At 36.3% G+C, this 22113-nt stretch overlaps 1 protein-coding gene across 1 annotated transcript; it reads left to right on the forward strand.

Moving 5' to 3' along the window:
• The first annotated feature begins 5902 nt into the window (after window positions 1–5902).
• Window positions 5903–9361, forward strand: LOC143577187 (accelerated cell death 11-like). The gene is made up of 4 exons (XM_077061093.1): window positions 5903–6138; window positions 6230–6402; window positions 6566–6711; window positions 9216–9361. Exons 1-4 carry the CDS (start codon window positions 5917–5919, stop codon window positions 9320–9322), a joined length of 648 nt encoding a protein of 215 aa, XP_076917208.1. The 5' UTR covers window positions 5903–5916; the 3' UTR covers window positions 9323–9361.
• Window positions 9362–22113: the final 12752 nt, after the last annotated feature.

Genomic DNA, 22113 nt, shown 5'->3' on the forward strand with positions numbered 1-22113 from the left:
GACCTATAATCTTTTCACTTTGATTTCCGAACGTGGCTCTGATACCACTTTATTATCGGAAGTCGTTAACATCATTAATAAATTTGTGTTGTTCATGTTGGATGTGTGTGTAAACAAACAAAGCATGCAAACGAATTCTTGTATGAACGAATGGATATTTTATTCAATAACTTCGTGAAACATAAAGATACAGGATTAATGTATTTATAAACAACAAATGATGGGTAACCATTTATAATGGTTATACGTAGCCACCATATTCTATTTATCAAATAATAACAATAATATCCTAAGTGTTACAAATACAAATAATAATGATATTATATAAGAATAAAGTTTAGCTTATAATATCTAATATACTAGTTAGCTTGTTGGTTAGTTCCTTGTAATAATGTTTCAGACTTGGCCCATATGTAAACAAAGCCCATTTGGGCCCATTAATGAAAGAGTGCATGATGTGCTCTCACCTATATAAGGTGAAGCATACTCATGCACCAAGCAACCTTTTGCAAATCTTATCCACTTACTACCTGCTCTCTCTTTCTAACTTTCTAAATCAGGTACTAATAAACCCCAAACAAGATCTGAGATATCAGTTCCTTACTAGTGATTTCCGCTAGCTAGTGTTGAGATTGATCCAAGAACACTAGTTGTTTTTTATTTGATCCGTTCCTAGGACCTACAAAACTTATAATTGTGTTGTCAGTATGGTGCGCTCTTGTGACTACTATGTTTCTTGTATCTTTATGCTTTAAGATCATGATAATGGTCACAGGCCAATGAAAATCACATGGAAACATGATGTAATTGACGCACTTGGTAATTGTATATCCAAGTGTGTATGCAGGACTTACAACTTCTAACTTTACGAGAAATTCAAGACAAGAAACTTATCAACAATAGAGTTCATGTGTTCAAGTACGTAATTTGTAAACTATAAAACATTTTTGTTTAAAGTAAGAATGGACACTGTCAATAGTGACTATTGTTAGATAATTTAGTTATTTGAAAATAACCTACATTAATTATATAGATCATTCCCTTATTTTAACCAAATGACAATAAAATGTCTCTACTAAATATTGCAATTATATAACGGGTGTTATTGCATAATGTGAAAAAACTCATAACCTTTGTCCTTTGATGTCGTGTATATGTGTATAAATAGAGATGCATGTAACACCAACAAATTGAAAATCTTATACGCACACTCTCCATTATGTACGTCCCATCGGACCCTCCCACTATATATATGTGTATGCCTATGAGTCTCTTCCACTAACAAAAACAATAAGCAACTAGCACGTAATCACATAATTCACAAGCAATATTATGTGAAACGAATACATAATAGACACATATGTGAATTTGGTTTACAAACATGAACATGAACTAACAATGAAACTTGTAACGTGCTACACCCCAAAATGTATAAAATATTACGTTTTGAATGTATTATGAAACCACAAATTATACAATTACAATGAGAGATATAAATGCAATACAATGATTAATATCTAGGGATACTATTAAAAACAGATTATATGCAAACTATTTGTGTGGAGATAATCACTCCAACATATTGACCAAACATGATTCGTTCTTTCATAATCAATTGCTTTGATCATATTCCTTGATATGCTCCCGCAAGATGGACGACCACGGGGTAAGTCCAATCTTGGATAAAAGTGGATGATTATTGTATTTAAGAAATAGAAGAAGTTAATGAAGTTAAAGATGTAAATGGAGATGAAACAAAAATAAGATATATTTTGTGGGTTTTTGTTCTTTTGGAGGGTGAATGAAACAGAAGATAGTATATCAAAGGTAGGGTTCACCCGAAAAATGATAGTTGTAGCGGCGATAGGACAATAGGTTTTGCAAAACGTAACTGATATAGACGGAGAAGTAGTTATGTTTGAAGAAGTAACCATTGAAATTATGATGTAGGTAGATGTGATTTTTTAAAGAGATTTTTTTAGAGATGATGGGATCATAGTGCCCGGAAAAGAAATATACAGGTTGTCGGAAAAGAAATTTAAGGGTGGTGGACGGTGGTTTGCAGGCTAATAGGATCAAATATTTTCTTGTTGCAAATATGAGCTGTGATACCACATTAATGTTTTGAATGTAACATGAAACCATAAACTGTAAAATTACAATTAGAGATATAAATACAATACAACGACTAATATCTAGGGATACTATTAAATACAAATTATATGCAACCTAATTGTGTGGAGACAATCACTCCAACATATTGACCAAACATGATTTGCTCTTTCATAATCAATTGATAAGATCACATTCCTTGATATAAAAGTGTTAAAAGGGGTTATGAAAACTAACTAGAAAAAGCGATCTGTAAAAGATAAGAATAATATTTACGCGAGTGAACCGGACGTGTTTGGTTCTGCATGCAATCCTAGGCAATATAAAATATTTTGGGGTTCAAAGATATGAAACCAGAAAAATACAAAACGAGCAAAATAAGAATAGTTCGGTGCGTCCTTTGGATTTTTAAAAAAGATTATTAGAAAAATATATATTTCACTCCAATTAGTTTATTTTTTTATCGAAATAGTTATAATTTATATGTTTTTAGTTTTTGTTAAAAGTTTTAGTTACGATAGTTGTTAGTCATGTTAATTCGGTCTGACTCGTTCCCAAAATAAAAGTGAAACGGGCCTAAAATAATTTAGGTGAGTGGTTCGGTTTTGGTCGGACACAATCTTGACAAAATGTCAAGTTTAGTTCCAACATGATAGTTTTATGGTTTTAGAGATAAAGATGAAAGAAACATGTTATGCATGTTAAAATGTTATAAAGTTTCAAACTTGATCAAATCTACAACATAAGCGAACCGGGTTTGTTTTTTTATGAACGAACACATTTGTCAAATTGATTGCAACAAGTGTACATTCGGTAAATTTTAAACCTGAAAAGCCTGAACCGTTTTAAACTTTCGGATTTTCGTATTTAGTAAACTCTATTTTTTTAACTTATAATAATATTATTTCATATTTACAATTTTAATCCTAAATTCCTTTTTATGAATTTTATAAGTTAATTGCATTTTATTCAAGTCAAGGATTATGTTACATGTTTGATCTTCCATTAACTCTTTTTTTAACAAAATTTTAAATGATTTAAAGGTGTTTCAACTCAATTTTATGACAATAAACTTAGTTGAATATATTCCTTATGTTTCAACTCAACTTTTATAATCATTTTAAAGGTTTTGAATGTTATTCATATCTATTAACAAGTCTTGACCAAATTTAGTTCTTCTTTATAATCTTTGGTCATGTTTACCAATAAATAGAGCTCATTGCTTCCAATTTCACTTGCCACAACTCAATTTACAAAGTATTGTTATTATTCTCTCATTTTGGTGTGTTTAGCCTACTTTGACTATCAAAAGTCAAATCAATCAAGTTTCAAGTTTCTTCTTTTTATTCTTGTGTTCATTCCCCAGGTATGTTTGTGTTATTTTACTTCATGCTTTTAATAGTTTAAAATATGATGTTATGATTAATTTAACATTAGTATAGGTCATCAAAAACAAACTCGATTCGCTTATGAATGTATTCGGTTTTGGTTTTGTCAATTTTATTATGAACTTGTGTACTTGATGCCTTTATTAAATAAATTAGTGAAAATATTGTCACTTAATATTGTCACATGTGTTTTGAGCAATCTGTATGTCACACTCAGGCGTTTCCGTTTAAGCCGGGGTGTTACAACAAGGCATTAGGTTTTAAAAGATGGAATATAACATAACATGAAATGACATACCCGCGTAATGAATCAAGAACAAAGAAGAAACCTGAAAACATGAACGACTAGACTTTGAAATGTCAAAGTATGCAAGAACTCCAAAATAACAAGCAAGAACAAGTGAAATTCGTAAATTGAGGTATAGCAAGGTTGGAAGAAGAGAATGAAACAATATTCATAAGGAAATTGAAACAAGGATGTTTAATTTGCTAAACTTGGTCAAGGGTGATTAAGAGGTTTGAAAATCATTGATAATGATTAATTAATCATAATAGATAAAGTTGTAACATTAAAATCATGGTCAATCATCATAAAATATTCACACGAAACATCAATTGATTAAGATGGCCTTGAATTTGACTAATTGCACGATTTGAATAAAAAAACGCGATTAAAGTTTGTAACATGAAAATGAACTTAAGATCGAGTAAGAGAAATAAAAGTATAAAATTGCATAAGAGAATAAAGGTATAACAATACATAAAATGAAACTTACGATCCAATTTGTAACAATTTAAACATAAATGAAAAATAATATAAATAACATGAATAACCAACTTTTATTAATAAATGAATTTTCGAATTATATAAAAAAAAGAAATTCAAAAGACGTCGGGTTTTGAGTTTGAAAATTAACGATTGTCACAATATTTGAGATAATGTACTTGGGTCTGAAATTCACTAATCCATCACCTCCAATTGTAGGATTGGGGCATGTGTATTCACTATTGGGTCTGCAATTCGAATCATCAGTGTAAGTTGTAAAATGCGTATTGTTTGTTTTGGTCTATAATTCCGTTCATTATCCCCTTATTATCAATGCATAATGGTTGTTGTAAAACACCTACTGTAAGTCCTTGGAACGAATCTTTCAATGTGATATCACACAACTTTGTGATTATGCGGAAACTAACACAAAGTGATTTAAGACTATATAGACAAACACACTAAGAACACAACGCAGATGCTTCAAAACACACATATATTAGACGTCTGGTTCTTAAGCACAATCGGTTACAAAACATACACCGATATCTCTCTCACTTGCTTATGAACGGCCAACCCAAAATAACCTAGTTAAATTGTTTATATTATCAATACACTCAAGCCCAAAAGCCCACCGAGATCCAAGAGATCTCGGTTTACAACATAGCCCAATAACAAGTACAAACTATACTAATAGCTAACCCAACAATCCCCCCCTTGGTTTGTATCTTCAACGTTAATCATGCTCAAGAATATTCGCGTCTGCTTCCCTGTAAGCAACAACCTACTCAAACTTTCGGTTTTATGATTTTTTTAAACATTTCGGTTTCGGTTTTCGATTTTTAGCTCGGTTCGGTTTTGGATACGATTTTTTCAGTTTTGCTAATCGAGCCATTTTTTTGGGAAAAAAACCCAAGAGATTGAAATTAGGCATGATATTTCTTTTAAAAAAACTAATGATTAATAGAATATTTAATATTTGGACTTCAAATATGAATAGCTAATAGAAGATATATTTAAAATCAAAATTCAAAATTAAAACCTAGTACTATTAGTTACTTACCATATCTAGAAACCAAATATATTTGTTATTAACCATATGTTAAAATTAAACAAATAGTCATCGGTAAATTTTGCTTTAATGGTTATGAACTTGCGGTTAAGATATTGTGATAATTTCAAATTTTGGTTATTTCGGTTCGGTTTTTTCGATTCTTAACAATACAAAACCGAATCAAAACCAATATTTCGGTTTTTGCTAAGTTGAAAACCGAACTGCCGTTTTCTAATACGGTTTGATTTTTTTGGTTCGGTTTGTTTGTTTTTTTTTGGTTTTACGCACACCCCTACCTAATTTTAATAGAGTGTTAGTACGTGTGAAAGACAAGATCTAAAGTTAAACAAATAGGTTAAGGTGACTCAAGTAATAAAAGACATAAAATCATACGGTTTCCTATTGTTTAAATATAGATCGAAACATAAATCTTTCTTTGAAAGATGGAATTGTGTTCGTTTTATCAGTTGCCCAACCCGAGTAACCCGAAACCCAAATATCAAATAAAAAAACACCCCAAAATATATCCGTATATAAAGCACCAAAGGCTAGTGGTTATTGCCCAAATGCAAGTAGTTTAATTTAACAAGCTTGCAATGGATTCCGGCACTGGCGACAAACCCCTTCGAAAGATTTCATCAGCCTTCAACGCGATCGCCAACACTATCAACAACTCTAATCATAATCAACAACAACAACCGGAGGTGGAGGTAGACCTTGAGCTTGCCTCTTTATCTCGTGCCTGTGCTCTCGTTTCCCCTCTCTTCCGATGCCTCGGTATCGCATTTAAGTTCGCAGAAATGGACTATGTTGCCAAGGTACTACCTACCATTCACCCTCAAATTATTATTGGGTTTTCAAGATTTTGATTGATTGATTGTTTGTTTGTTTGTTTTGGGTATTAATTAGGTTAACGATCTTTGTGAGACCTCCGTGTCGGTTTCGACCGTGCAATCGATGATGGCAAAGGATATTGAGGACAATTGTGTCAGGAAGCCCGGTAGTCATACCCGGAATCTTTTGCGGGTCAAGCGCGGCTTGGATATGGTTAGAGTCTTGTTTGAGCAGATTCTTGCTTCAGAGTAAGTTTTTCTTTTTTAAGTTTCTTTGCTTTAATACTCTTAGATAGATGAATTTGGATTTTGGTCTAGTTACTTTAAAGTAAAGATTATGTAAAATATTGTGTTAAATGAATAAGCTTTGTGTGGTTTTTAGTATCTTGATTGATCTGTGTTTATGTTATAGGGATAATTCTTTGAAGAATCCCGCGTCCAAAGCTTATGGCCAAGTATTCTCTCCGTATCATGGATGGGCTATACGAAAAGCCGTTGCTGCCGGAATGTATGCACTTCCCACAAAGCAACAGCTCTTGCAAAAGCTTAATGAAGACGGTGAGCTTCTCATTGTTATTTTGTATTTAGTAATCTAAAGTTTAAATAGTTAAGAGAATTTAATTGAAAAGACGGGGTGAGTTTTGGCCGTTCACGATGTGCTAGATCATCCTAATTTGATCTTTTTCTACAAGAATGAATGAATGAACTGTATTAAGTTGTACAAATAATTGAAAATTACACTTATAAGTCACACATAAAACTCGAGTGAATGACTGAGCATATCTGTGAATTACTAATAAAGATGTTTAGGAATCATATTTTGTGTAATATGGAGGTGATAGATAACGAAGGCAATTTTGGCCAACCTAATTGTATGATGGAGAAAGTCTCAAAATGAACATATGAAAAGTCAAAGATCCCTAAATGAACATTGACCTTTTAACTTCCAAAAATGAACCTGTACTTTTAGAATGGAATCATTCTCCACGTGTCATACTTTGTGCAGTATGTAGCGTAGCGTAGCTAGGAAGATGACACGTTGTTTTATAAGAAAAAGTTCTTGGAGGTGGTTCTCTGTGTGAGACTGCCTGCCATGTGACATGATGCACTGACGTCAAATGTTTTAACAATCAAGCACCTGGTCGAAAATTTTTTCAGCGGGATTGCACTTGTTTGGCTAAAAAAAGGTTTTATTATTTTTGTATTTTTTGTTTTTTAGAAACTATTTCTCCTTTTTAGTCTTTTTTTGTACTTAGAAAATAATTTTTACCTAAAAACAATTTCAAATTTCATTTATTTTCCAAAGACTAAAATACATTTTATATGTTTGTAAAAGTTTTTTAAAAAAATGAATAAATTAATAACCAAATATTATGGGCGTGATTGTTCATTTATATTTGCTAGTTTGTTTACAACTTTTATATATTTATTTAAACTTATTTATTAGATATTGTAATGCTAATTGGTCCTTCATTCATATATTACTTTGCTTATGTTCTTTTTCAAAGTTTTCATATGGCTTAATGTTTTAGTCATCTATGGTATTTAGACTTTATATTGGATTTATAATTACTTTTAATATGTCGGTACATTGTTGAATCATGTTAATAAACTGATTTAAATTCTCAAAACAAATAGAATGATTCACTTGCCTATTTATTAAATCGTAATAAATGGATTCGTAACTATAGCTACCACTAAGGTCGTGTAGGGTATACAACATATAATCAAGCGAACCCTAAGCTCTAAACCATGTCTTTAACCTTCAAATTTACAGTCATGACGCATTTGTCTTCAACAAAATATGTTTGATATCTTCTCAAAAGCATTTTGGTTTGTTTCCGTTGTGTAAGACAGCTATGATTCAACTACATCAATGATTATTACCTTAAAAACCATGTTTGCTTACCGAGTAGTGAACGATGAGCTTCGGATCGTTCACTACTTGTTAGGCATGCATGGTTTCAAGGTTAGACTCATTGTTTACACACGGGAATCAAGCCAGATTTCACCGACACTCTTGAGACGATGTCGGGCATATTTATTTGAAGGCAAAGTAGCCATGATTGTAGATTTGAAGGTTGGACGTGGTTTAGAGCTTAGGGTTTGCTTGATTATAAGTCGTAACCTGCAAGACAGACCTGGGTGGTATCTATAGTTATGAATTGGTTTATTAGGATTCATTAAATAGAGAAGTGGATCATTCTATAGTTTAGAGAATCTAAGTTTGAAATACTTTAATGATTCAACAATGCACCGCATTTTAAAAGTAACTATAAAGTCAAAATACTATAGCCAATTAAGTCAAATTAAAGATTTAAAACGATCATAAACGAAGGAATATGTGAATGAGTGCCCCACTAGTATTATAAATAAGTATATTTGAAAATGTAAATAAACAAGCACATATAAATGAATATGCTCTTGATATTTGAGGGTATTTTTTTTGTAAATATAAGATGGTATTTTAGTTTTTCAAAAAGAAAGTTGAACATGAAAATGTTTTTTTTTAACCTAACAAGTGCGGTCCCGCCAAAACAAGCATACGTCCAGGTGTGTGACGGTTGAAACTGAAACGTTGGACGCCATGTGGCGGGTGGTTGAGCACAGTTTATAATGACACTGTCAACTTCCTAAGTATGCCACGTGGGTGCGGAGCCGGAATCGCACAAAGTACACCACGCGGAGTGTGGTTCTGTTATTAAACTACAAGTTCATTTTTCAAAAGTTGTAAAATCAGTGTTCTTTTAAGGGTCTTTAACTTATCATGTGTTCATTTTGGAAGTTTTCTCTTTACGAATAGGTCCAGTCTATGTTTTGTTATTAACAGCCAATGAGTAAAGTATAAAATAGCTTTAAAGGAAACGATCCAAATGGGTCAAACTTGAGATTATATGGCAATTGTGAGAACATCTTGAGCCATTGTACATATTGCTTGATTTGTGGTAGTTAAGAAAAGAAAATGGGGGGTTATTAAACACAGTTGATTCTGTTTATGTGTTATTGCATTGTCTTTTTTTAATTATTGATTTTGGTAGTGACTTTTCGTTTGTTACTTACAGAAGTATCTGCAAAGACTGAGATGCAAAATTATGTTACTGCATCAGCTATTGTCATCGTGTACATTGACAAGCTTTTCCATTCAAGAAATCTGGGCATTGATTGGTGAATGGTGCACTTATATTATAATCTAGTTTTAACAAAATTTATTTTGACATGCTACCCATGTTTCTCAATTACTGTCTTATCTTGCTCTGATATTGTATTTACTGAAACTGCAACATGTTTTTCTTAATATTGTTACTAGGATATCCATCGTTAAGCTTCTACTAGGTGTACCAATTGCCGTGTATGACTTGTTTCTTTGTTTTTGCATAGGTTGACCTTGTTTCTTTGATGCATTGATTATGATTACAAATAATATTGCTACAATGCGTATCTTAATTTTTGAATGAAGTCGGTATATACCGGACGATAATACCAGTTTGTTTAACTGGTTGTTGGGGAAGTGACCGGTACGTTTAGCCCCGTTAATTGGGCAAATGGTTTAAATGCTGAACCGCCATTGAAGGCGGTAATACCGGTTCATACCAGACTGCAAGTTTAAGGCCAGTTTAAACTTGAAACATGTTTAGTGGCCCAGTGATTCATTTACCTCCCTATTAAATCTTTTAACTTAGCGGCTGATAAAAATTTGTAACTTAGCAGCCTTTAGCTTCACTTCCTATACAATCGAATGGAAGAGCTCTGAACATTGCCATGGATCAATATTCTAGTTCTTGTCAATATTGCCATTGATCTATATATCTGTTCCCAATTATAGCGCTGAGTTCGAATTTCAGTTCTTGCTTTTATTTAAATAGTTGTTGATTATATATGGTGATATTTTTTTTTAAAAAAAGTTGCTTGTTTGTAGAATATGGATGATGATCAAACCGAGTAACATGTTCAGTCAACTTTTAGAACAAAATCAGATTAAGAATGGGAGTATATAACTTGTCAAAAAGATGAGAAAGGTAAAACATTATATATATGTGATTTTTTTTTTCAAAAATGTATTGTGTGGTGGTGGTATAACTAGAATGAATAACTCAGCCGCTAGGTTAAAAGTACCTAGCGGACGTTTGTTTCACTATGCAAGGAATTCTGAAAGAAAGTGGAGAGCTAAAGCGAGAGGTACGTCTAGTGACATTGGATCTAGTATTGATGTCTAAGATGGTGGCAAATAAGTTGGAAATAGATGATCAAACAGAAAAAGGAAAGCTAAATTGAATTTGCATCCTTTCTTTACAAAAGCTATAAACGATCATTCTTAACCTACTATTAGATAAGCTATGCAAAGTAAAGAAAATGTACATTATGTTGACTTGGCTATTGTTATTGAAGAAACACAAATCCACCCCTCAAGGTCTAACACGTTAATTCGAGGGTAATGGTTAAGTATTTCCCACGATGGGTTACAAGAAGGAACATGAGATCTCACCCCTCCCGGGTCAGATGGATGTTCTCTTCGGTTTGGTACACATGTGAACCCGCATCTCGATCTTCTTTTCCAGTTGCTCGAGACCTGCCATGGAAAGATCGGGGGGAGTGGAGGTGACTGCTAAGAGTAAACTCTTTTTTACAGACACAAAAATATTGGTGGTGGCCATGAGAGTCCAAAAGAGGATCCTTTCAAATGAGATATGAAGGTCCTTATATAGAAGACTTCATGGCAACCATCATGAACCCTAACCTTAATGGGCCAAGCCCGGTTAGGGGTTACCTCCACAACCCCCCTGCCCATTGGGCCTTAGTTAGTAACCAAATAATAATCATAACAAATATAACATCTTATGTAATAAGTAAATGGTCGTACCGGGGGTTTGATACCCTACCTCTACAAGTCCCCCAAGTCTGTAGTTGCCATTTCCAAAGAAAGGGGAGCTATGAACTTATTAGGAGTGCCTAAGGGTAAGTATTAGTGGTTTTTGGACCCAGTGCCTACCGCATGTATCCTTTTGCATGTATGTCCACTTTGCTTTGGGCTTATCCGAGAATAACAGACTTATATTTGTCTTTGGGTTTTAAGAGGTTTTAGATCATGATGGTAAGTTTGGTTTATGCGCGTATAACGGAGTTTTGTTTACATTAACGCCAATTTAGATTGCCAACGGTGGAGTATCGTTTTCATTAATATCTGAGCTTTCAGCCCGCTTTTGTGTAAAATGAAATCGATTTACTAATTACACTTCCGTAGTTGCACCGCGTTCCAAGTTTGTGGAACCGACGTGCCATCGAGTAGAATCAGTGCATAAGTGTCCTTGCCTAGGACTTGGTCAATTTGATAAGTTCCTTCCGAATTTGGCAATAAATTTTCGGGCGTTTGCGCATTTGATGTCTTGTTGTTGCGGATGATGTAATCTCCTGCGTTGAGCTCATAAATCTTAACTTTGGCGTTATTAACGGTGCGTATGCGCTTTTAGAGGATCGCGTCTTAAGCGATGGGACCGTAGCGTGTCCGGCTCGCATTTTTATATTTGGCGTAGTCTTATGGGTGGATAAAGGCTCCCAACCTTTTTTCGGCGCATAATCGTATGAGTTTATTATGAGGTTCCCCAGCCTTTATGTTTGACGCGTGGCCATATGGGTTTATTATGAGGTTCCCAACCTTTATTTTTGGCGCATGGCCGTTTGAGTTATTATCAGGGACCCAACCTTTATGTTTGGCGCATGGCCGTTTGGGTTTATTATAAGGTTCCCCAACCTTTATGTTTGGCGCGTGGCCGTATGGGTTTATTATGAGGTTCCCAACCTTTATTTTTGGCGCATGGCCGTTTGGGTTATTATCAAGGACCCAACCTTTATGTTTGGCGCATGGCCGTTTGGGTTTATTATGAGGTTCCCCAACCTTTTATGTTTGGCGCATGGCCGCTTGGGTTATTATCAGGTTCCTGACCTTTATGTTTGGCTCGTGGCCGTTTGTGTAACATCCGTCAAATTCGAGTCTCGAGTTGTATTAGTTTTGTAAACTTCTATTTTTGTAAAAACCGACTCAACACTTTAGAACCTTATTTATTTATTATATAATATTATAATAGACATCGATCTCAACTAATATCGATGTTTGTCATATTTTAGTGTCGTTAAGAAAACATAAAGGGTTCAAACTGAGTTTTTGTTAAGTTGTTATAAGCATTAGAAACCTTTAAACTCGTTGTAAACAACCATTAGAACTTGGAGGGCTTGTTTTGAAAATATGCAATACATATACCACCAACACAAACCTAACCCTAACATAAACATCAAGCCTCATCCCTTTCTCTCTTGTCCTGGCCGCCGCCGCCGCCGTCTCCGACGAGCACCGCCACCTCCGGCCACCACCTCCAACACACTCACACAACACACAGCCATCACCACCCTCCCTTGGCCGTTTTTCCGGCGAGCTCAAGCGGTTCGGTGACACCCCACCACCTCCGAACACCACCCCCACCGCAGCCATCACTCCAGCCCACCGCACCACCACCACTACAAACCCACAGCCACCCCTTTCTCCTTTTTTGCGTTTTTCCGGCGAACCCGGATTCCGGCGAGAAGCCACGACGGCACTACGGCCACCGTGTTGCACCCCCTCCGTCTATCTCTCACCCTCGTCTTCTTTCTCTATCTCTCTTTCTCCCCTTCGGCTTCTCCGGCGACCGAGGAAACGGGCACCGGCGTTCCGGCCACTGTTTCCCTCTCTCCCTCTTTAGCTCGTCTCTCTCACTCTCTCTTTTCGGCTCTCTCTCTCTCTCTCAGCCGCCTCTCTCTCTTCGACAGTTTCGACTCGGGAACACGAAAAAGGTATATAAATTGGGTGTTAGTGTCATTAAACTTCTTATATCGATTATCAGATTTTAAATTCGTTAATAACCGGTTTTATATATATTTGGTTATATACGTTAGAACGAGTTTGGTTTTAAATTGTTATTTAAATTATGGAATTCGTTTGTTAACTTATTGTGTTTCGGGATTTGGATTTTTGGGTCGTCTCGTCAAGACCCGGGTTCGAGTCCCATGTTAAAACCGAGTTCGTGTTATCATTGTTACAAGTTGTATATTTAGTATAAAACCATAAAAATATATAAAACTCTTTAGTTTTAACGGTTATTATTATTATTATCATTAACCAAAACAATTATTTTTACCATTATTTTAATAATAAATGGAATATTATTATTATTATTATTATTATTATTATTATTAATGATGTTATTAATATTATTAAAACTCATATTATTATTATCTATTAAAATCATATTTTACCATTAATTACTAGCAGATAATATAACTATATTTATTTTGTGAACTTATTTAGAAAATCGAACCAACATCGGATATAGTATCATTCAATATTATTTATTATTATTATTTTTATCAACAACATTTTAATTAATACTAAGATCTTTATTCTTTAACTATTATTATTAGTATTATACTATATAAGTATTATTAATAATAATTATTGATATTATTATTATCATCATTATCTTACATATCTATAAATATATATAAACACACGTGTATATATATATATATATATAACATATCTCTTTAAAATTATTATTATCATTACTATCTTTATTATTAATAATATTATTATAAACTTTATTATCTATTCATCTTTATAAAACCGAACTCTTTTATTAAGCTCGTGTTGTTTTTATTTAATATTGGTTTAGTTATTAAAAAGTCCCAATAAAATGATATTATTTTTATTCTAATTATTAGTTAAGTACGAGTCTCTAATCATTAACAAACTAACCGATAACCCGATTTAACAACCGAACCTCCTCGTTCAATGTTTCCAATATAGTTTCATTATGGTTTCAAGTACATTAATATATATTACATTATTCATTTTAGCTAAGGTGTTTATTGTTTCAAGTTGGATCTGTTCGTTTACCATTCGAGCTTCATTTATTTATCTGTTTATTTCTTGGTTCATCAATCGAGGTGAGTACTTTCATACCCCTTTTTTTCATCTTTCGTTTTGGGGTGACATTTCATACTTATCAAACTAAATGCTTTATATACTTGAATCTTAAACCCACAAACGTGATTGTATACCTTACTTGAATAATTGCTCGATTTGGTGTTCTATGCTTACATGCTTATATGCTTATGTGTTTATCGCTTTTGGATGGTGGAACTATAAATCCTAGACCATTTGGCAACCCCTCATGGCAAGGTGTCGTTAACGTAATGCAATTAACGATAACTATTAAATCCTAGACTACTTGGCAACCCCTTGTAGCTAGGTGGTGCTAATGTGTTTAGCAACTGTCTATAAAATCCTAAACTATTTGGCAACCCCTTATAGTTGGGTGTCGCTAACTTGTTAGCGATAACTATTTTATCCAAATTTATAGCTTTTATTTATTGTTTTGTATACAAGTTTTGTGGATCTTTATTACTATATACTTATATGCTCAAACTTATGAATTGCTCACCAACCTTTGTGTTGACAAACTTTATTTTATGAAATGTTACAGGTTTGACTTTTGTTGACTCGAGGACTTGATGAAAACGTTACCAAGACTATTAGGGTATTAGTAAAACGAATAATATAATTGTTACTTGTATCAATTTGTTCTTGTGAACGAGATGTGTTGATTACTGATTTGTTGAAATAAAATGAGTTGAATAAATATTGTCACTTTAAATAGTGTCTTGTGTATTTGTTCAATCACGTTGCACCCGACATTTTCCGCCGCTTTTGGTCGGGGTGTTACAGTTTGGGATATTATCAGGTTCCCGACCTTTATGTTTGGCTCGTGGCCGTTTGGTATATTATCAGGTTCCCGACCTTTATGTTTGGCTCGTGACCGTTTGGGATATTATCAGGTTCCCGACCTTTATGTTTGGCTCGTGGCCGTTTGAGATATTATCAGGTACCCGACCTTTATGTTTGGCACGTGGCCGTATCGGAACGTGTTCGACGCGGTGGAACCGGAGTATTTCCGGCGCGCGTTAAAATAAGTATCATTTAATTAACGCCAATTTAGATTGCCTACAATGGAGTATCGTTTTTATTAATTTTGCGGCTTTCTGCCTGCTTTTATATAAAATGAAATCGATTTACGTATAACACTTCGCAACTACGCCGTGTTATAAACGGGCGTGCCATCGAGTTTGTTCAACTCATACACGTTGTACGTCTCGTTGTTGCGAATGTCGTAATCTCCTTGTCAATCTTAACTTTAGAGTTTTAGGCGGAGCGTGTCCATTTTTGGCGGATCTTGCCTGTCCTTAGATTTGGCGAGTAGCCGTATTTTTTTTTTGCATTAATATGCGTTAAACTTTTTATTTTGTTTATTACACAAGACTGGCTTTCAGTAGCCGTATATATATATATATATTTTGCATTAATATGCGTTAAACTTTTTATTTTGTTTATTACATAAACAAAATCAATATAAGCAAAAAGTTTCATGTTTTTTGTGAAAGTAATTCACTTACATGAAAGATATGTGGCCATCCGTGCTTTGCTTGTAACACATGTTTCACATCCGCCATTTATAGTCGCGGTTCTGTCATGCGGTATGCGACTCTTTCTTGTATCATGCAAAACCCATGCATTGATTTATTTGTGGACCATAATAAATGTCCAGGCATACTTAAGGGGCTGTTTTTGAAATTTTAGAATATAATTCCTTTTGCTTCCCACACTTCTCTTTCACTTCATGTTTTCAAATAAGTTGGAAGAGGTTTGGAAAGTCCATGGCCCGACAGTTGAGTTCTGCTGCGCATGGAAGCTAAATATGCCATCGGATGTAGTTCCAATGCTCACCATAGCGCGGAGTTGACTCGTAGTAGCCCACACGCGGCCCGCTGTGGTGAAGTTTGAATCGCCAATGTGGGTATGTTATCCACGGTGACCATATTTGAACCTTGCCGCTCCGCGGTGACTAAAGGATGGTGGTTTTTACCTGCTGTTGGTATGTGCGTTGACATATAGTGTGACGCCGGTGGCGCTGGAGCATGTTTGCTCGCGGCGACCGAGTTGTAATTGTGAACGCCATGTGTTGCCTGCGGTGTGAGTTTTATCCCCTGGAGCGAGATGCATCCGCGTTGGCGGAATGTCATGCGACTGCGCGAATGCATCATGGCGGCGTGCATATAGGGGTGGCGGAAGGGTGATCCGTGACTGCGCTTATGGAGGTGGCGGAGTTCACTTGTTGTAGTGGCGTACGCATGGTGGCGGGATTGTTGTTCCGCCACCGCGCTCATATATGACGGCGGAGTGGTGATACGCAGTGGCACGCAAGCATGATAGCGGCGTGTTGTTTAGCGACACGCATGCATGGTAGCGAGGTGTTGGATCGCGATGGCACAGTGTTCGGCGCCAACGCGCATGCATGATGGCGAGCTGCTGTTTCATAGTGGTGGAACTCATGCATGGTGGCAAGATGGTGATCCGCGGTGGTGCGCACGCGTGGTGGCGCAGTGACATTAAGCAGTGGCGCCCGTGCATGTGGCACAGTGTTGATCGAGAAACTCTTGAGGATGAAGATGACAAGTACTTGTAGATGGGCCCACATGTCATGTCAATGTCTCCTCTCTTGCAAGACATTTATGTCTTGTTATACACTTGGCCAGAAAAAGCGAACCACTTTTTTTTTTTTTTAGAAACCGGAGCAGATCTGAAAGCTTTGATTTTTGCCGAATGAACTCATATATGAAGATGTCTAAACCGAATCTTGGCTCTACAGTTTGAAGTTTTCTCGTGGTTTACGGAATCTTGGTTGACCCGTCGATGCTTTATCAAGACCTTAGCATGCATGCTTCCGTGTTGGTGGAGATTTTGCCCGCCGGAGCGTGTATACTTCCGCGGTGGCGGAGCTTAACTACCTCAATGTATGCTTGTGTTTTGCACGCTTGCTTGCGGTGACTGGATAGGCGCCGGCGGTGTGTTGACCAGGACAAATTCCTTGGGAATGATTTAAAGATGTCATCTTGTCATGTTTTCATAAGATGTCACCATCCAAACAACCATTACCCATCACAATGTACAAAATTGTACCTTTTTTTCTTTTTTTTTTGGATCTCTTGGTTGTATTACCGCAAAAAGTGCATATCTCCCACCGTGAGATTTTTGGGCACCAAAACAAAGTAGATCCGCGGTTGCATGTATGCATGGTGGCGGAGTTCACTTGTTGTGCTGTAGTTTGAATCTCCGAAACGCATATCGCCTTGCCATGGCGTGGTGTTGCCCCGGCCTTGATGACGCACATACATGGCGTCGTCGAAGTGCCGCTTGTTGATGTCGTGTATGCATATATGATGGCGAGTTGTTACTTCATGGCGGCGGAGCTTGTATACCACCATGCTACATTGAGCGCTACAGTGGCAGTGTCGGTATGCTATAGCGCTTATGTGAGGGCGGGTGTTAATCCGCCGTGGCCGTTTTTGTCCGCGAGGTTGCCGCGTGATGGTGGCCTTTATGTCTTCCCACTTGGACGGTGGCGCGGATACAAATGACCAAATTTTGGAGGCGCTCATGCACAGTAACGCCGTATTGTTCCGTGATGGCGCCCACGCACGTGGCGCAGTGTTAATTCCCGTCGAAACGCATGCATGGTTGCGCGGTGTTGATTCACGGCGAAGCGCATACGTGGAGGCGCGGTGGTGGGTGTCATCCGCTGAGCTTGCACATGATGGTTGGTTGACGTTTTCGCATGCATTCACTTTTTTTTAATCACCTATAAAACTGTCATAGGGATGTGTGACTGGTCTGTCATCTTTTGTCTCCATTTGTCAGGCTGAGGGGTGTGGGGCTTCAACGGGGGGCTAGAGCCCCTCCGCTCGCGCCCCCAGGCGCTAACACCACACCACCAGGGCGCTAGCGGGGGCGCTAACGGGGCGCTAACGCGAAAAACAATGCAGGCGTGAGCCGGTTAGCGGGAGAAGAGAGAGGGCTGCACAACTTTTGATGGTTTTTTGACCGTTGGGAGCCGAACAAACCAAAAAAAAAATATATTTTTCCTATATAATTATACCCCATTTCACCCATTTTTATACCAAAACTTCAAACCTTCACCCAAAATCAATTCATCTTCTCAACTTTTAAAAAAAAAAATGGCTGGAAATTGGTTCCCAAACCTTGATTCAGATTATCTTGACGATGATTTATGGTGGTCACCGCACCAACCGATGTTTTATTCGGAGCCGCAAGAATCATCCGGCTTTCAACCATCCAACACACAACCGTCTCCTAACTTTGTTGTTCCGGAGACACAAGAATCACACGGTGAAGCTACGGGACCAAAAATACTTCAGTAACCTAAATCCGGTCGATCAAATGCTAATGGAAAAGCAAAAGGAACGTATCCGAAAGAGGTTGATCGAAGAAGACCAAGCCGAAGAATAAGAAGAATGTTTTTTTTAGTACTTTAATTTTTATTTTATTTTTAGATATTAATGTGTGTTTTTTTTAATAATTTATGAGTTTTTTTTAATAATACGTTGTTTGAATATATTTATAAAAAAATAAAAAAAAAATTCGCTGGAGCCCCTGCTGGAGCCCCTTCACACCAGGGCCAGGGGCTCCAACGGGGGCTCCAACACCCCCCTTATCCAGTTTCTCTCTCTGTCACACGTCATAATATTATTGGTTGGAGCCCTCATTAAAGCCCCCCACACCCCTCAGCCTCATAAAAGTGTTCTTGGACAAGACAAAGGTGTACCTTGTTGACCCTTTTTTTTGTTTTCTTTTTGAAAACTTTCTAGAAAAGTGTAAGGAGTATGTATGGATTCGTAATCCAATGACACCTTGAATAAACAAAAGTGGATCTGAAAGCTCCATTTTTTCCGGATAAACTCAGATCTGAAGATTTCAGAATCGGATCCCAGCTGTATTGTCGGAGAAAACGCAAATCTCACATTGTGAGAATTTTTGGCCACCAAAATAAAGTAGATCTGGACGTTATAGTCAGATCTAGTTAAAACCATCACAGATCCGGAGGTTTCCTGTCCGAATCTAGCAGGTTTTTTTTTGAAAAATTTTCAGATCTGAAAGGGTTTTCAGATTTATTTCACCCTCTTATTCTTCCAAAAAGCAGATCTCTAAGTCAAAAAGAGAGTCGAAGATGAGGTTCGTTTTCGTGTCTCACGGATGGCGCCAATGAAGAAACACAAATCCACCCCTCAAAGTCTAACACGTTAGTCCGAGGGACATGAGATCTCACCCCTCCCGGGTCAGATGGATGTTCTCTTCTGTTTGGTACACATGTGAACCCGCATCTCGATCTTCTTCTCCAGTTGCTCGAGACCTGCCATGGAAAGACCGGAGGGGGGGGGGGAGTGGAGGTGACTGCTAAGAGTAAACTCTTTTTTACAGACACAAAAATATTGGTGGTGGCCATGAGAGTCCAAAAGATGATCATTTCAAATGAGATATGAAGATCCTTATATAGAAGACTCCATGGCAACCATCATGAACCCTAACCTTAATGGGCCAAGCCCGGTTAGGGGTTACCTCCACAACCCCCCGACCCATTGGGCCTTAGTTAGTAACCAAATAATAATCATAACAAATATAACATCTTATGTAATAAGTAGATGGTCGTACCAGGGGTTTGATACCCTACCTCTACAGTTATAGTTCTATGACGCATCACACATGTATGCCTATGAATGCTTGTAATTCTCTTTATTTTCAACTTGCGGTATATATAGGTTATAGTTATAAAGTACCTAATGAAAATGCTTTAAGGGTCAATTTGTTGAAAGATGCAAAAACATCAGTTGTGTTATCTACAGATTTTTATATAGAAGTGATTGGATTGAAAGTGGTTGCACGATTATGAGTGATAGGTGAAGGGATATAAGGCATCATCATTTAATTAATTTTTTAGTTTATTGTGAGAGAATTTTTTTTTAATGTGTTGACGCATCTGATATTGACATTGACAGCAGAGAGTAATGCCGTGGATTTGTCATTTATTTGTTGATGTTGCTGAAACGGTTGGGCTTAAAAATGTAGTCACTGACAATGCTGCTAATTACAAGCTTGTTGGTAAAATGTTATGTGAAACATATTCTTTGTCTAAGAATATTTCTGTTCTCGGCTTCTCGGAGCAGTTTTTTTTCTTAATTTATTGGAATGCCCTAGTGGTAGGGGGTCAGCTAGTAGGAAGAGGAGCTAGAACTAATAACCTACTTGTTTTCGCCATTGTAGATAGGAAAGAAAATCCGGGTGGATCGTCTTTCGTAGGGTTAACCTATAGTTACTTTGCATTAAGGCCACACGAAGTTGCGCAAGGTGTCCAAGTAACTGAAGGATATCTTCACATAACATTTTACGAGCAAGCTTGTGATTAGAAGCATTGTCAGTAACTATTTCGACAAAATTCTTAACCCCAACCATTTCAGCAACATCAACAAACAACTGACACAAATTCAAAGAATTTCCCTTAATATCAAATGCGTCTACATATTTAAAAATTAAATCCCTTTCTCACAATGCACTACGAAATTACTCAAATGACGATGCCTAATATTCATTCGCCCATCACTCTTATCTTGCAATAATTTGCCTAATAATCCAACTTGTGTTTTTGCACCTTTCATCAAATTGACCTTTAAAGCATGATGATTATGTGCTTTGTAACCATGTTATTTTATCTACCGCAAGTTGAGCATAAGAAGAATTACAAGCATTTATAGCTTTCGTAAAGAGAGAGCAAATTCATCAAACCGCATAAGGAGAATTACAAGCATTTATACATCCATCGTTGAACCACATAGCAATGGCTAAGTCAACATCATGGACCTTTTCTTTACTTTGCATAGCTTTTTTAATATTAGGCTGAGAAGGATCATTTATAGCTTTTGTAAAGAGGGTGCAAATTTGATTTAGTTTTCCTCTTTCTTTTTTGTGTTCGGTCAGTTTATTTTCCTCAACTTCTTTGTTGTGTCATCTAAGACAACAACACTAGATCCAATGTTAGTAGACTTACCTATCGCTTCAACTTCATTGTCTTTCATAATTCCTTGCATAGTAAAACAAACATTCGCTCGTTGGTACTTTCTTACAAGTTTCTATATCACCTTTAATGCCCGTAAGGTGTCTCTTCTTTCTAGTTTTACCACCACCTTTCTCATCTTTGTGAGAAGTTACATACTACCATGTTTTATATGATTTTGTTCTAAAAATTGATTAAATAGGTGACTCGGTTTGATCATCATTCATTCTACAAAACAAGGAACTTTTTTTTAAAAGATATCATCAACTACAATAATAAAACAAAAACTCAAATTAGAACTCCCTGCTATAATCGGGAACTGAAATATTGAATGATGGCAATATTGTCTGGAATTGCCCATCGGCAATATTCCTAACTCTTACATTTGATGCCTTGATGGTATAGGTTTTGAAGCCCAAAGGTCGCTAGGTTAAAAGTTTTAATCAACCACTAGGCTAAAAGTTTTAATCGGGAGGTAAATGAATTGTTGGGCCGCTAACAATGTTTCAAGTTTAAATTGGGCTAAAATCAGTACGAACTGGTATTACCGCTTTTACCGTCGTAAACTGTTTGCCCAATTAACTGAGACATCTAGATTCTAGAGAGAATTGTGTGTGTGTGTGTGTGTGTGTGTTTTTTTTAAAAGTTGAAGGTTGACTTGGCTCATTTTAGCCCCGGTTGTTTTACTTGACCCGTTTCCCACAAAAATAATGTGCCCTAAGTCGTATTCAACAACATCCTTTACTTATAACAAGTTTTTTGAACAGCGCGCTGCCGCGGAGACGTAAAATCTTGAGAAAACAACCAATTTTGAAACGCTATGTCACTCTCGTTGAAATGTTAAAGATTGTCAATGTTAACAATGGTGGATATACGGTTAGTTCTCTATTTCGTAAAACACGATTAAAATCGATAACAAAATTACATGTAATAATGTAACTAAATCATTTTCCAAAACTGCTTCTTAGTTTCT

Source organism: Bidens hawaiensis, unplaced genomic scaffold, assembly GCF_021521415.1.
Source record: "Bidens hawaiensis isolate Kalapana, Puna unplaced genomic scaffold, B.hawaiensis_p1.1 tig00028488_1, whole genome shotgun sequence".
NCBI lineage: Eukaryota > Viridiplantae > Streptophyta > Magnoliopsida > Asterales > Asteraceae > Bidens > Bidens hawaiensis.

Bases quoted from the DNA above. Each gene is read 5' to 3' on its own strand.
- LOC143577187 (XM_077061093.1), top strand. From the start codon at position 5,917: ATGGATTCCGGCACTGGCGACAAACCCCTTCGAAAGATTTCATCAGCC. The intron at 6,139-6,229 runs GTACTACCTACC...GGTATTAATTAG, and splicing joins AAATGGACTATGTTGCCAAG to GTTAACGATCTTTGTGAGAC. The intron at 6,712-9,215 runs GTGAGCTTCTCA...TGTTACTTACAG, and splicing joins GCAAAAGCTTAATGAAGACG to AAGTATCTGCAAAGACTGAG.